The 15,908-nt window shown below is 58.4% G+C and overlaps 1 protein-coding gene across 1 annotated transcript in view; it reads right to left on the bottom strand.

Annotated features, from left to right (window-relative positions):
* LOC116957674 (uncharacterized) overlaps positions 1-15,908 on the bottom strand; it is a 56,729-nt gene that overhangs the window by 35,903 nt on the left and 4,918 nt on the right. Inside the window, exons 4-14 of the mRNA XM_076057241.1 lie at positions 15,332-15,381; positions 14,819-14,922; positions 13,829-13,980; positions 12,033-12,171; positions 10,640-10,750; positions 8,198-8,392; positions 6,708-6,947; positions 4,434-4,590; positions 3,243-3,371; positions 2,884-3,031; positions 458-495 (exon numbers count right to left, since the gene is read on the bottom strand). Coding sequence (XP_075913356.1) covers positions 458-495; positions 2,884-3,031; positions 3,243-3,371; positions 4,434-4,590; positions 6,708-6,947; positions 8,198-8,392; positions 10,640-10,750; positions 12,033-12,171; positions 13,829-13,980; positions 14,819-14,827 — 1,318 coding nt within the window. The 5' untranslated portion in view covers positions 14,828-14,922; positions 15,332-15,381. The remainder of the gene's footprint in view (positions 1-457; positions 496-2,883; positions 3,032-3,242; positions 3,372-4,433; positions 4,591-6,707; positions 6,948-8,197; positions 8,393-10,639; positions 10,751-12,032; positions 12,172-13,828; positions 13,981-14,818; positions 14,923-15,331; positions 15,382-15,908) is intronic.

Raw genomic sequence — 15,908 nt, 5'->3', positions numbered from 1 at the left:
TGACCTAGAGGAGGCCCAGGCCCGGTTCAGATGAAAATCGTCACCGGTGTCGGTGGACGTGAGCGGGAATCGAACTCGGGCCCACCGGGTCTGTAGCGCGGCGTAGCGCTAACCGCTACCGCGCACACACACACACATGCTCGCGCACACACACACACACATGCTCGCGCACACACACACACACATGGTCACACGCACACACACACATGCACACGCTCGCATGCTCACACACACATGGTCGCACGCACACACGCACGCACACACGCTCGCACGCACACACACACACACGCTCGCTCGCACGCACACACACACGCTCGCTCGCATGCACACACACACGCTCGCTCGCATGCACACACACACGCTCGCATGCACACACACACACGCTCGCATGCACACACACACGCGTGGCGGGCCAGCCCCTGCGGGTGCGGGCGACGCTGCGGCGACTCAGCCTCACCTGCTTCCGTGCATGTCAGCTGCCCATCCTTGCACTTGCTGCAACAGACAGCGGAAACGGGGGGGGGGGGGGGGGGCGGACACAAAGGACGAAGGTCAACCAACACGGAAGACTTCCCGACGGACGTCGACAGAGTGTGCGAGTTTCGCTTCCCCCTGTCGGCGTGTGTAACCGCGCGGCGCTGTGCGCATGTCCTCCCAATCTGAGGGCAAACTAAAAACGAAAAGAAGCTGTTCTGAAGAGACGAGTTCCCAATGTACAATCAGTGGTGCGGTGTGTTACCGTAGTAGTGTGGTGTATAGTGTAGTGTGCAGTAGTGTAGTATGTATAGTAGTATAGTGTATAGTAGCGTAGTGTATAGTGTAGCAGTGTATAGTGTAGCAGTGTATAGTGTAGTATATACAGTGAGGGAAAAAAGGATTTAATCCCCTGCTGATTTTGTACGTTTGCCCACTGACAAAGAAATGATCAGTCTATAATTTTAATGGTAGGTTTGTTTGAACAGTGAGAGACAGAATAACAACAACAAAATCCTGAAAAACGCATTTCAAAAATGTTATAAATTGATTTGCATTTTAATGAGGGAAATAAGTATTTGACCCCCTCTGCAAAACATGACTTAGTACTTGGTGGCAAAACCCTTGTTGGGAATCACAGAGGTCAGACGTTTCTTGTAGTTGGCCACCAGGTTTGCACACATCTCAGGAGGGATTTTGTCCCACTCCTCTTTGCAGATTTTCTCCAAGTCATTAAGGTTTCGAGGCTGACGTTTGGCAACTCAAACCTTCAGCTCCCTCCAGAGATTTTCTATGGAATTAAGGTCTGGAGACTGGCTAGGCCACTCCAGGACCTTAATGTGCTTCTTCTTGAGCCACTTCTTTGTTGCCTTGGCCGTGGGTTTTGGGTCATTGTCATGCTGGAATACCCATCCACGACCCATTTTCAATGCCCTGACTGAGGGAAGGAGGTTCTCACCCAAGATTTGACGGTACATGGCCCCGTCCATCGTCCCTTTGATGCGGTGACGTTGTCTTGTCCCCTTAGCAGAAAAACACCCCCATAGCATAATGTTTCCACCTCCATGTTTTACGGTGGGGATGGTGTTCTTGGGGTCATAGGCAGCATTCCTCCTCCTCCAAACACGGCGAGTTGAGTTGATGCCAAAGAGCTCTATTTTGGTCTCATCTGACCACAACACTTTTACTCAGTTGTCCTCTGAATCATTCAGATGTTCATTGGCAAACTTCAGACGGGCATGTATATGTGCTTTCTTGAGCAGGGGGACCTTGCGGGCGCTGCAGGATTTCAGTCCTTCATGGCGTAGTGTGTTACCAATTATTTTCTTGGTGACTATGGTCCCAGCTGCCTTGAGATCATTGACAAGATCCTCCCGTATAGTTCTGGGATGATTCCTCACCGTTCTCATGATCATTGCAACTCCACGAGGTCAGATCTTGCATGGAGCCCCAGGCCGAGGGAAATTGACAGTTCTTTTGTGTTTCTTCCATTTGCGAATAATCGCACCAACTGTTGTCACCTTCTCACCAAGCTGCTTGGCAATGGTCTTGTAGCCCATTCCAGCCTTGTGTAGGTCTACAATCTTGTCCCTGACATCCTTGGAGAGCTCTTTGGTCTTGGCCATGGTGGAGAGTTTGGAATCTGATTGATTGCTTCTGTGGACAGGTGTCTTTTATACAGGTAACAAGCTGAGATTAGGAGCACTCCCTTTAAGAGTGTGCTCCTAATCTCAGCTCGTTACCTGTATAAAAGACACCTGGGAGCCAGAAATCTTTCTGATTGAGAGGGGGTCAAATACTTATTTCCCTCATTGAAATGCAAATCAATTTATAACATTTTTGACATGCGTTTTTCCGGATTTTTTGTTGTTATTCTGTCTCTCACTGTTCAAATGAACCTACCATTAAAATTATAGACTGATCATTTCTTTGTCAGTGGGCAAACGTACAAAATCAGCAAGGGATCAAATACTTGTTTTCCCTCACTGTAGTAGTGTAGTGTGTAGTGTAGCGTATAGTAGTGTAGTGTGTGGTGTATAGTAGTGTCGTGTGTAGTAGTGGTGACATACTGAGAGATAGTAACAGGAACGCGCTTAATGCCCGAACTCCACCCAGTTACTGAGGGGTTGCGCAATCAGAGGGGAGGCTGAGCTCGTCGCTGCCTCACCTCTCGTCTCTTCCTGCAGCATTTGCAGCGGAGCTCCGGAAATTTGGCGATTTAGACTTTAAAAATTAACTGGAACCGTACAGGAAATGACATTTAGAACACAGATCAGTGGAAGAAAAAAAAACAAATCTTGCTATTAATTTTCATTGGAGTATGACAGGCGAGGCTCCAGCCTCCCCTTGCTTCCCGGTGACCGCACGTCCCTGCTTCCCACCACCGCCCACCCTTTTGACGGAACTCACCACACTTGGCACGATTCGGAGATGACGATCTGGCCGCCGGCCGGCACGTCCTCGTCGCCCAGGTAGCAGCTGCATGCCGAGAGAGTCACGCACCGCATGCTGTTCTCGTCCAGGTAAGGTGTGGCCGAGGGGCAACGTGGGTAGCAGCCTGCGCGCAACGTGGGTAAGGGGCGGCGGGCGGGGGGTTCGGTTAAGACTTGGGGTTGCGTAGGCTGGTTAGGGCACGGGTCGCCTGCTATGTATGGTGATGGTGGTTCGTGTGCAAGTCGGACTTCGTTCGTACCGTACGTGGGGGGGTGGGGGTGGGGTGGGAGTGGGGGATTGGGGTGGGGTTAGTGGGGGGGGGGGGAGCTGTTCACCTTCCATGCGAGGCAGCGCGAAACCGCCGGGCTGCTGCTGTTTGCGGCAGGTGAGTGGCAGGGAGCCGCAGGCGCTGTAGTGCCACGTGCAGTCACTGTCGTCCTTGTTGTAGTAGTCGCAGAACACGGCTGATGGCGGGTGGACACGGCGACGCATGCAACAACAACAACAACAATCAACAACAACAGCAACCGCCATTCGCCACTAAAGTCGCGGTGACTTCACCACGACGCTTGTGCCAGGCCACGTGCACCCTGAGGCTACCACGTGAAGTGTCGAACGCCCCGCTGGCAGGAGGTCACGGGGCGGACCCAGCAGGTGCCACGGGTCGACGGGCTGAGATGACTACTGGCTGATGCACCACCTGTGCCCCCTACTGTGCCAACCCGCTGTGCTTTAGCCACCCGGCGCTCCGCTCGTTGTTGTGAGCGTCGCTCCTCCGCCCTCCGTTGTTGTTGGAGGGCGACTGCCTCCAAACTGCCCAGTAGCAGCGTCCTTCACGAGCATCTTCCAGAGAGGCCGATCTTGACACCGCTGGTACCGGTCATCGGCAAGTCTACTCAGCTCTATCCGGCCGAACAAAAGCTGTTTAGGCATGCGGTGACTGGGCATGTGTGCTACATGACCCAGCCAACACGGCCTTGCCTGCTGGGAGGAGCTCACCGATGGGACTATGCCCAGATCTTTCTAGGATTTGTGAGCTCCTGACACAATCCAGTCTGGTTAAACCCAGGATGGATCGTAGGCAGGCCGGCCTAAATGTTTCCAATGTGCGAAGATGCTCCATTAGGGGGGGGGGGTCCGGCAAAAAACAACCCCCTCCCTCCTCGTGGTGCCGGATGGGCAACGCTGTCGTGGACGGCGCCGCGGGGGGGGGGAGGTGCCAATTCCGAGTGGCCTTTTCACCTCAGGGCGTTTGTAGCAGCCACAGCGGCTAAACGAGGGCTCTAGACGGGTGCGAGGGGGCTGGTAACCCCTCCACCTTCAATAAATTACCACTAAACAACAACAACAACAACAACCGCCATTCGCCACTAAGTGGCGGTGACGTCACCACGACGCTTGTGCCAGGCCATGTGCACCCTGAGGCCACTAAACACACACACACACACACACGTACACACGTACACACACTCCCCACACACACCTCCCACCCACACCTCCCCGCCCCCACGCCGCGAACCACTCACGGCATCGCTCGGGGGTCCTCCACTTGACGCACACGCCGGCCTCGTTGCAGGCCTGGGCGTACGCGGCCACTGCCGTGCAGAAGCACTCGCAGTCGCCGCCCGTGTCGCACGCGCACGAGTCGCGCACGCACGCGTCGAAGTACGGCACGTGGTACACCTGCAGGGGTCACGTGTGGGTGGGGGGTGGGGGTGGGGGTGGGTGGGGGGGGGGGCGGGGTGGTGACACACGCGGTGAGCTACGTGGTACTCCTGGAGGCACGTGGTACACCTGGAGGCACGTGGTACACCTGGAGGCACGTGGTACACCTGCAGGGGTGACGTGTGGTTGGGGGGCGGGGGACACACGCGGTGAGCTACGTGGTAATCCTGGACGCACGTGGTACACCTGGAGACACGTGGTACACCTGGAGGCACGTGGTACACCTGCAGGGGTGACGTGTGGGTGGGGGGGTGGGACACACGCGGTGAGCAACGTGGTACACCTGGAGGCACGTGGTACACCTGGAGCCACGTGGTACACCTGCAGGGGTGACGTGTGGGTGGGGGTGGGGGGCGGGGTGGGACACACGCGGTGAGCTACGTGGTACACCTGGAGGCACGTGGTACACCTGGAGGCACGTGGTACACCTGGAGGCACGTGGTACACCTGCAGGGGTGACGTGTGGGTGGGGGGGGGGGCAGGGTGGGACACACGCGGTGAGCTACGTGGTACACCTGGAGGCACGTGGTACACCTGGAGGCACGTGGTACACCTGGAGGCACGTGGTACACCTGCAGGGGTCACGTGTGGGTGGGGGGGTGGGACACACGCGGTGAGCTACGTGGTACACCTGGAGGCACGTGGTACACCTGCAGGGGTCACGTGTGGGTGGGGAGGTGGGACACACGCGGTGAGCTACGTGGTACACCTGGAGGCACGTGGTACACCTGGAGGCACGTGGTACACCTGCAGGGGTGACGTGTGGGTGGGGGGGGGGGGGCGGGGTGGGACACACGCGGTGAGCTACGTGGTACTCCTGGAGGCACGTGGTACACCTGGAGGCACGTGGTACACCTGCAGGGGTGACGTGTGGGTGGGGGGGGGGGCGGGGTGGGACACACACGGTGAGCTACGTGGTACTCCTGGAGGCACGTGGTACACCTGGAGGCACGTGGTACACCTGCAGGGGTGACGTGGGGGGCGGGGTGGGTAACACGTGGTGAGCTACGTGGTACACCTGGAGGCACGTGGTACACCTGGAGGCACGTGGTACAACTGCAGGGGTCACGTGTGGGTGGGGGGGGAGGGTGGGGTGGGACACACGCGGTGAGCTACGGGGTACACCTGGAGGCACGTGGTACACCTGGAGGCACGTGGTACACCTGGAGGCACGTGGTACACCTGCAGGGGTGACGTGGGGGGCGGGGTGGGTAACACGTGGTGAGCTACGTGGTACACCTGGAGGCACGTGGTACACCTGGAGGCACGTGGTACAACTGCAGGGGTCACGTGTGGGTGGGGGGGGAGGGTGGGGTGGGACACACGCGGTGAGCTACGGGGTACACCTGGAGGCACGTGGTACACCTGGAGGCACGTGGTACACCTGGAGGCACGTGGTACACCTGCAGGGGTGACGTGTGGGTGGGGGTGGGGGGCGGGGTGGGACACACGCGGTGAGCAACGTGGTACACCTGGAGGCACGTGGTACACCTGGAGGCACGTGGTACACCTGCAGGGGTGACGTGTAGGTGGGGGGGTGGGACACACGCGGTGAGCTACGTGGTACACCTGGAGGCACGTGGTACACCTGGAGGCACGTGGTACACCTGCAGGGGTGACGTGTGGGTGGGGGGGGGACACACGCGGTGAGCTACGTGGTACTCCTGGAGGCACGTGGTACACCTGGAGGCACGTGGTACACCTGCAGGGGTGACGTGTGGGCGGGGGGGGCGGGGTGGGACACACGCGGTGAGCTACGTGGTACTCCTGGAGGCACGTGGTACACCTGGAGGCACGTGGTACACCTGGAGAGGACACGGGTGGGTGGGTGGAGGAGGCGAGACACACACGGTGAGCGACGTGATAGAGTCGGTGAGGTTTGGAGGGGTTGGGGGCGGTGGAGGTCATGGCGGAGGTGGCGGTGCCGGTGCCGGTCACGGTGGTGGTGGCGGAAGGTCGCCGTGGAGGTCGCCGCGGAGGTCGTGGTAGCGGTGAAGGCCGCGGTGGTAGAGGTAACGGTGGAAGTGGTGCAGGCCGTGGTGGCGGTGACGACCACCCCACCACTCAGCGCCCACCTGGTCGTGGCAGTCCTGGAAGACGTCGCTGTTGATGATGTTGCACTTGCGCTGGGCCCACACGAGGCGGTAGGGGTTGCGCTCGCACGGCTGCGCCTCGGTTTCGACGGCGGCACAGCTCTCCTTCATCTTCCAGCTGTTGCCGAACGTTATGGCGCTCGCCACGGTCGAGCCGTCGGCCGTGCGGAAGTCGTCGCTCACGTCGCCGTTGAAGTTGCCGCAGAGGCCGCACAACTTTCCCTGTGGGGGTTTGGTGGTGTTGGTGGTGGTGCGTGGGTGGTGGGGAGAGGGGACACACGCACGCGCACACACACACGGGGAGTGGAGTGAGAGGGTGGAGTGAGTGAGAGAGAGAGTGAGGGAGGGAGAGTGGAGTGTGCGTGAGTAGAGTAAGTGAGTGGAGTGAGGGAGGGAGAGAGTGAAGTGAGTGGAGTGAGAGAGGGAGAGTGGAGTGTGAGTGAGTGGAGCGAGGGAGAGCGTGAGGAGTGAGTGGAGTGAGAGCGGGAGAGTGGAGTGTGAGTGAGTGAGTGGAGTGAGTGAGAGAGTGGAATGTGAGTGGAGTGAGTGAGAGAGGGAGAGTGGAGTGTGAGTGAGTGCCGTGAGTGAGGGAGAGCGTGAGGAGTGAGTGAGTGGAGCGAGAGAGGGAGAGAGTAAGGGAGTGAGAGAATGAGGGAGCGAGAGAGGGAGAGAGTAAGGGAGTGAGAGAGGGAGCAAGAGTGGAGTGAGAGAGGGAGAGAGTAAGGGAGTGAGAGAGGGAGCGAGAGTGGAGTGAGAGAGGGAGAGAGTAAGGGAGTGAGCGATTGAGGGAGGGAGCGAGAGTGGAGTGAGAGAGAGAGAGATTGAGGGAGAGTGGAGTGAGTGAGTGAGAGTGGAGTGAGTGAGTGGAGCGAGAGAGGGAGAGAGTAAGGGAGTGAGAGAATGAGGGAGCGAGAGAGGGAGAGAGTAAGGGAGTGAGAGAGGGAGCAAGAGTGGAGTGAGAGAGGGAGAGAGTAAGGGAGTGAGAGATGGAGCAAGAGTGGAGTGAGAGAGGGAGAGAGTAAGGGAGTGAGAGAGGGAGCGAGAGTGGAGTGAGAGAGAGTAAGGGAGTGAGCGAATGAGGGAGCGAGAGTGGAGTGAGAGAGGGAGAGAGAGAGAGATTGAGGGAGGGAGAGTGGAGTGAGTGAGTGAGAGTGGAGTGAGTGAGAGTGAGAGACATTTGACTTTCAAACCACTTTCATTGCCTCCAGCAGCGACAGCACTGGAGCCGAATGTGATACGAAACGCCACAAAGTCGCCGGCGGCAACAAATAACCCGAACGCAACGGACCAAAGAAAGCCACGCCCTCTGGCACGCGGCGCGCAACGCGCCACGCACGACACGGAAAACAAAAACCGTCACGTGGTGCTGCTCGTCATTGCGCACGCCACGCCCCCTCCCCCCTGCAAGGAGGCCCCGCCCCGCCCCGCCCCGCCCCGGCCCCGCCCGGCCCCGGCCTCGTCCGCCCGCGTACCTTGTAGCCCGTGTCGAGCTTGACGAAGATGCTCGTGTGCCGGTCCCACATGACCATGACGCCGATGTCCGTCTGCACGATGCGGTAGAGCCCCACCGAGTGGACGCTGAGGGCGCCGACGTCCGGCAACGCCGCCCCGCCGACGGGCAGCACCTGCACGTCGCCGTCCTTCATGCGCACCTCCACGTTGTACGCCTGTGACGTGGGCACGGAGGGGGGAGACGCAGGTTAGTGGGTGATCGAGTGGGTGGGGGAGACGCAGGTTAGTGGGTGATCGAGTGGGTGGGGGGGGGGAGAGACGCAGGTGAGTGGGTGATCGAGTGGGTGGGGGAGACGCAGGTTAGTGGGTGATCGAGTGGGTGGGAGGGGAGACGCAGTTGAGTGGGTGATCGAGTGGGTGGGGGGGGGGAGACGCAGGTGAGTGGGTGGGGGGGGGAGACGCAGGTGAGTGGGTGATCGAGTGGGTGGGGGGGGGGGGAGACGCAGGTGAGTGGGTGATCGAGTGGGTGGGGGAGACGCAGGTTAGTGGGTGATCGAGTGGGTGGGGGGGGGGAGACGCAGGTGAGTGGGTGATCGAGTGGGTGGGGGAGGGAGACGCAGGTGAGTGGGTGGGGGGGGGAGACGCAGGTTAGTGGGTGATCGAGTGGGTGGGGGAGACGCAGGTGAGTGGGTGATCGAGTGGGTGGGGGAGACGCAGGTTAGTGGGTGATCGAGTGGGTGGGGGGGGGGGGAGACGCAGGTTAGTGGGTGATCGAGTGGGTGGGGGGGGGGGAGACGCAGGTTAGTGGGTGATCGAGTGGGTGGGGGGGGGGGAGACGCAGGTGAGTGGGTGATCGAGTGGGTGGGGGGGGGGGAGACGCAGGTTAGTGGGTGATCGAGTGGGTGGGGGAGACGCAGGTGAGTGGGTGATCGAGTGGGTGGGGGGGGGGGAGACGCAGGTGAGTGGGTGATCGAGTGGGTGGGGGAGACGCAGGTAAGTGGGTGGGGGGGGGAGACGCAGGTTAGTGGGTGATCGAGTGGGTGGGGGAGACGCAGGTTAGTGGGTGATCGAGTGGGTGGGAGGGGGGAGACGCAGGTGAGTGGGTGATCGAGTGGGTGGGGGAGACGCAGGTTAGTGGGTGATCGAGTGGGTGGGGGAGACGCAGGTGAGTGGGTGATCGAGTGGGTGGGGGGGGGGGGAGACGCAGGTTAGTGGGTGATCGAGTGGGTGGGGGAGGGCAGGTGAGTGGGTGATCGAGTGGGTGGGGGAGACGCAGGTTAGTGGGTGATCGAGTGGGTGGGGGGGGGGGAGACGCAGGTGAGTGGGTGATCGAGTGGGTGGGGGGGGGAGACGCAGGTGAGTGGGTGATCGAGTGGGTGGGGGGGGGGGGAGACGCAGGTTAGTGGGTGATCGAGTGGGTGGGGGAGACGCAGGTGAGTGGGTGATCAAGTGGGTGGGGGGGGGAGACGCAGGTGAGTGGGTGATCGAGTGGGTGGGGGGGGGAGACGCAGGTGAGTGGGTGATCAAGTGGGTGGGGGGGGAGACGCAGGTGAGTTGGTGATCGAGTGGGTGGGGGGGGGGAGAGACGCAGGTGAGTGGGTGATCGAGTGGGTGGGGGGGGGGAGACGCAGGTTAGTGGGTGATCGAGTGGGTGGGGGGGGGGGGGAGACGCAGGTGAGTGGGTGATCGAGTGGGGTGGGGGGGGGGAGACGCAGGTGAGTTGGTGATCGAGTGGGTGGGGGGGGGAGATGCAGGTGAGTGGGTGATCGAGTGGGTGGGGGGGGGAGATGCAGGTGAGTGGGTGATCGAGTGGGTGGGGGGGGAGACGCAGGTTAGTGGGTGATCGAGTGGGTGGGGGGGGGGGGGGAGACGCAGGTGAGTGGGTGATCGAGTGGGGTGGGGGGGGGGAGACGCAGGTGAGTTGGTGATCGAGTGGGTGGGGGGGGGAGATGCAGGTGAGTGGGTGATCGAGTGGGTGGGGGGGGGAGATGCAGGTGAGTGGGTGATCGAGTGGGTGGGGGGGGAGACGCAGGTGAGTGGGTGATCGAGTGGGTGGGGGGAGAAGCAGTTGGGTGGGGAGAGACACCGATGCGGTGGTGGGTTGGGAGGGAGGGAGACGCGGGTGGGTGGGTGGGTGGGGAGAGACACCGATGCGGTGGTGGGTTGGGGAGGGAGGGAGACACCGGTGGGTGTGGAGGGAGATAAAGGTGGGTGGGGAGGGGGGGGAGACAGGTAAGTGAGTGGGTGGGGAGGGAGAAAGAGGTGGGTGGGTGGAGTGGATGTTGGGGGAGGCAGATGCAGGTGGGTGGTCGGGTGGGGAGACACGGGGGGGGGGGGGGGGGTGGTGGTAGGGGGTGAGCGAGTAAGAGTCAAATACCAAAACGGGGGGAGACCGAGAGGGGATCAGACGCCGGGGATCCAACCCAGGCGGTGGGGGTGTGGGGGCAGGGTACACCTCTGACCTTGACGAAGAGGCGCACGGACTTTGAGCAGGAGACCCCCGTGGTGCCGCAGTCTTCGTTGTCGGTGATGATCTGGAAGGTTCCTGCACCCGAAGCTCCGCCGCAGTAGTCCTACGGGACAAAGGATTCCTCGTTAGCAGGGCTGTCCCGGGGGGTGGGGTGGGGGGGGGGGCGGCTGGGGCCCCGCCGTCTGGAGCTGTGTCGCTCTTTTATCAGAAGCGTCACGGACATCTACGGCAGCAGCCGCATTCTCCGAACGCACGGAGGTGCATTGTGACCCATAAACTAAGAGACAACCGAACTAATTTTCGCAGTTCGCAGGAAAAGGCCCCACCACCACCACCACCACAACAACCGCCATTCGCCACTGAGTGGCGGTGACGTCACCACGACGCTTGTGCCAGGCCATGTGCACCTTGAGGCAGCCACGTGAAAGTGTCGAACGCCCGCTGGCAGGAGATCACCGGGCGGACCCAGCAGGTGCCACGGGTCGACTGACTGAGATGAGTGGCTGATGCACCACCTGTGCCCCATACTGTGCCAACCTGCTGTGCTTCAGCCACCCGGCGCTCCGCACCACAGCAGCCGCCACCACCAACAACTTCGAAATGTGGAGGTCTCTTTCAGAAGCGACCTCCCTATCGCACGTGATAGCAGCTCGACCACGTGGCCTGTCATCATCGTCGTCATCACGTGGCCAATTACTCTAAACGCATAAAGATGCATACATATCCCCGTAGATGAATAGAGACCCATAGAGACCCGTAGAGATACACAGACTAGATCTAAACATGTTTTGGTGTCACCAGGTATAAGGCCCCATTACTGAGCTGCTACTGTTTTGCTTTTTCAGGAGCGAGAACCCTGGACATCACAAACGAGAGCAGCTCAACCAAGCGGCCATGGGGAGGGAGAGAGAGAGAGAGACGCCAACTCCAAATATATAACAGGCATCAAGGTCACGATCGAACCCACAACGAAATCCTGTACACCACGCGAGGCAGTTAACATCTCATAGCCACCATGGCTTTAGGGTCGGGATGGAACCCACGACCTCCTGCATACCGGGCGAGGTTAGTTAACATCTCCTAGCCACCGCGGTGATGATGATGATGAGAGAGAGAGATGCAGACTGCAAATACACAGCAGCAGCAGCAGGCATCGTCAGGGGTTGAGATCGAACCCACGACCTCTTGTATACCAGGCGAGATAGTCAACATCTCCTAGCCACCGTGATGATGATGATGAGAGAGACACAGAATCCAAATCTACAGCAGCAGCAGCAGCAGGCATCGTCAGGGGTTGAGATCGAACCCACGACCTCCTGTATACCAGGCGAGATAGTCAACATCTCCTAGCCACCGTGGCTATTGGGGGGGGGGGGGTTTCTCACCTGCGTGATAGCGTAGTCGCACTTCCCGTCGAAGATGAAACGGCGCCCGTCGTAGGTGATGAAGTGGCCGTCGCCGTACATCTTGCACATGCCGGGACACGTGGCGTTCGTGCAGCTCCACACGCCCCCGTTGCACGTGCTGCCAAGGGGGGACGACACGACCAGGGGCGTGTGAGTGTGTGAGTGCGTGAGTGTGTGTGAGTGTGTGTGAGTGTGTGTGAGTGCGTGTGTGTGTGTGTGAGTGTGTGTGAGTGTGTGTGAGTGTGTGTGAGTGCGTGTGTGTGTGTGAGTGAGTGTGTGAGTGTGTGTGAGTGTGTGAGTGAGTGTGAGTGTGTGAGTGTGTGAGTGCGTGTGTGTGTGTGAGTGTGTGTGTGTGCGTGTGTGTGAGTGTGTGTGAGTGTGTGAGTGCGTGTGTGTGTGTGTGTGAGCGCGCGAGTGTGTGGAGTGCGTGTGTGTGAGTGCGTGAGTGTGTGGAGTGCGTGTGTGTGAGTGTGTGAGTACGTGAGTGTGTGAGTACGTGAGTGTGTGGAGTGCGTGAGTGTGTGTGTGTGAGTGTGTGTGTGAGTGTGTGTGAGTGCGTGTGTGTGTGAGCGCGCGAGTGTGTGAGTGTGTGAGTACGTGAGTGTGTGAGTGCGTGTGTGTGTGAGTGCGTGAGTGTGTGAGTGCGTGAGTGTGTGAGTGTGTGTGAGTGTGTGAGTGTGTGTGTGTGAGCGCGCGAGTGTGTGAGTGTGTGAGTACGTGAGTGTGTGGAGTGCGTGTGTGTGAGTGCGTGAGTGTGTGAGTGTGTGTGTGTTGTAAGTGCGTGAGTGTGTGAGTGTGTGAGTGTGTGGAGTGCGTGAGTGTGTGTGAGTGCGTGTGTGTGAGTGCGTGAGTGTGTGAGTGTGTGTGTGTTGTAAGTGCGTGAGTGTGTGAGTGCGTGTGTGTGTGAGTGCGTGAGTGTGTGAGTGTGTGTGAGTGCGTGTGTGTGTGTGAGCGCGCGAGTGTGTGAGTGTGTGAGTACGTGAGTGTGTGGAGTGCGTGTGTGTGAGTGTGTGAGTGCGTGTGTGTGTGTTGTAAGTGCGTGTGTGTGAGTGCGTGAGTGTGTGAGTGCGTGTGTGTGTGTTGTAAGTGCGTGAGTGTGTGAATGCGTGTGTGTGTGAGTGTGTGTGAGTGCGTGAGTGCGTGTGTGTGTGTGAGTGTGTGTGAGTGTGTGAGTGTGTGTGAGCGCGCGAGTGTGTGAGTGTGTGAGTACGTGAGTGTGTGGAGTGCGTGTGTGTGTGAGTGCGTGAGTGTGTGAGTGCGTGAGTGTGTGAGTGTGTGTGAGTGTGTGAGTGTGTGTGTGTGAGCGCGCGAGTGTGTGAGTGTGCGTGTGTGTGAGTGTGTGAGTGCGTGTGTGTGAGTGCGTGAGTGTGTGGAGTGCGTGTGAGTGTGTGAGTGCGTGAGTGTGTGAGTGCGTGTGCGTGAGTGCGTGTGTATGTAGCGGTTAGCGCTACGAACCCGGCGACCCGGGTTCGATTCCCGCTCACGGCCAACACCGGTGGCGATTATTTGAACCGCTCCTGGGCCTCCCCTAGGTCTACTCAGCCTAAAATGAGTACCCGGTGCGGTGTGCAGTAAACATCGCTATTAAGGAGACAAAGGCGGCCGGGCGTGGTGTTGGCCACCCACCCCCCTCGTGTGCCGTGCCGGCCTTCATAGGTGCTGCTCGCTAACAGCACTTGCCCCCTACGGTCTGTTAAGAGGCTACGCGGGGACCTTTGTGTGTGTGTGTGTGCGTGTGGTGTCGGCGGTGGTGTCGGTGGTGGTGACACGCGTACCACTTGTTGCAGTCCACCGTGGCCACGTCGCCCTTGCGGTAGGTGTTGCCGTTGTGTACGCAGGGGCACGCGTCTTGTACCACGCACGCGCCAGCGTCGTCCAGCACGAGGCCAGCGGGACACGTGCAGCCCGACTTGCAAGAGCTCTTCATCTGTGGTGTGTGTGTGTGGGGGGGTGGGTGTGTGGAAGGTCGTCATTGTCATCATCATTTTCATCATTTTCATCATAATCATCATCATTGACGCGGTGTCACTGGCATCATCATCATCATCAATGTGTCATCATCATCATCATTAATTTTGTTGTCATCGTCGTCATCATTGTCATCGCAATCATCATTGACCTGGTGTCACTGTCATCAGCATCATCATCATCGGTATGTTGTCATCATCATCAATGTGTCATCATCATCATCAATGTGTTGGCATCATTATCATTATGTCGTCGTCATCATCATCATCGTCACCATGAGGAACGGACGAACGTTAGAATAAATACATTCATGAATGAATGAGTGCACTAATGGGCGAACTATTTGATTATTAGATCAATGAACGAATTCATTGGCCAATCACTGAATGATCCAACGGGTGAAATTCTGAATGGCACGCATGGTTGAATCAAGGAATGACTGGACGAACGAATTCGTGAATGAACGAATGAATTATATAATGCTTCACTGGGTCAAATTCTGAATGGCGCGGATGGTCGAATCAAGGAATGACTGGACGAACGAATTCGTGAATGAACGAATTAATTATACAATTATTCACTGGGTCAAATTTTGAACCGCGTGAATGGTTGAATGAACGGATGACTGGACGAACGAATAAACGAACGAAACGTTGCGAATCGCCGAACGACGCAACGGGTCAAATATCCTGAACGGCGCGGACGGTCGACAAACCAATTGATCGACCGAGCGAATGAATGAGCGAGTGAGCGAGTGAGCGAGTGAGTGAGTGAATGAATGAGGGGGAAGGGCTCACGCAGGGCATGCCGGCGCTGCGGCAGCTGGGCTGGCAAGCCACGCCGAGTTCTCCGTCCGCCAGCTCTGAGCAGTTGGCGTAGACCTTGGGCGAGACGCAGCCCTCTGCGGACAAGAGACAGGTTGGGTGGTGGTCCGGTTGGTGGTGGTGTGGTGGTGGTTGTGGTTGTGGTGGTAGAGAAACGGGAGAGACGCGGAGATGCCTCGTTCTGGACAAACGGGGAGATAGAGACCCACAGAGACCCATAGAGGCCCACAAAGAAAATCATAGAGACCCACAGAGACTCATAGAGACCCACAGAGACTCATGGAAACCAACAGAGACCCATTGAAGACGCAAGCCTAATGAGCGTGACTGTGGTCATGCAACCCAAACGATGGACCACGCAGTGAACCCACAGGCACCCCACAGAGACTCATAGAGATGCACAGATGAAAATATCCACGTGTTATATGAATACAATTTTTTTTGTTAACGAGCTTGAGAAACAGTGATCGAGGAACGGAATCTCACCAACGCCTTGGTCTGACGATTCGCAGGTGATTTTGCCCGCCTTGCAAAGGCTGTGGACAGGACAGGAGAAGGGACGGAGGTCAATGGTGATGGTGATGGCACTCACGCACTCACTCATTCACTCACTCGTTCACTCACACTCACTCATTCACTCACTCACACTCACTCATTCACTCACATTCACTCACACTCTCATTCACTCACGCTCAATTAACTCACATTCACTCGCACTCTCACTCATTCATTCACTCACACTAACTTACACTCACTCATTCACTCACACTCATTCACACTCACTCAACAACTGCTATTCGCCACTAAGTGGTGGTGACGTCACCACAATGATTGTGCCAGGCTAGCTGCACGTTGAGGCCACGTGAAATGTCGAACGCCCACTGGAGGTCACGGGGCAGACCCAGCTGCCAAGGGTCGACTGACTGAGATGACTGAGATGAGTGGCCGATGCACCACCTGTGCCCCCTACTGTCCCAACATGCTGTGCTTTAGCCACCCGGCGCTCCGCTCGTTGTTGTGAGCGTCGCTCCTCCGCCCTCCGTTGTTGTTGGAGGGCGACTGC

The sequence above is a fragment of the Petromyzon marinus genome, chromosome 80, assembly GCF_048934315.1.
Source record: "Petromyzon marinus isolate PM22_M1 ecotype Great Lakes invasive population chromosome 80, UKy_Petmar_22M1.pri1.0, whole genome shotgun sequence".
Lineage (NCBI taxonomy): Eukaryota > Metazoa > Chordata > Hyperoartia > Petromyzontiformes > Petromyzontidae > Petromyzon > Petromyzon marinus.
This window is presented reverse-complemented; position numbering and strand designations above follow the sequence as displayed.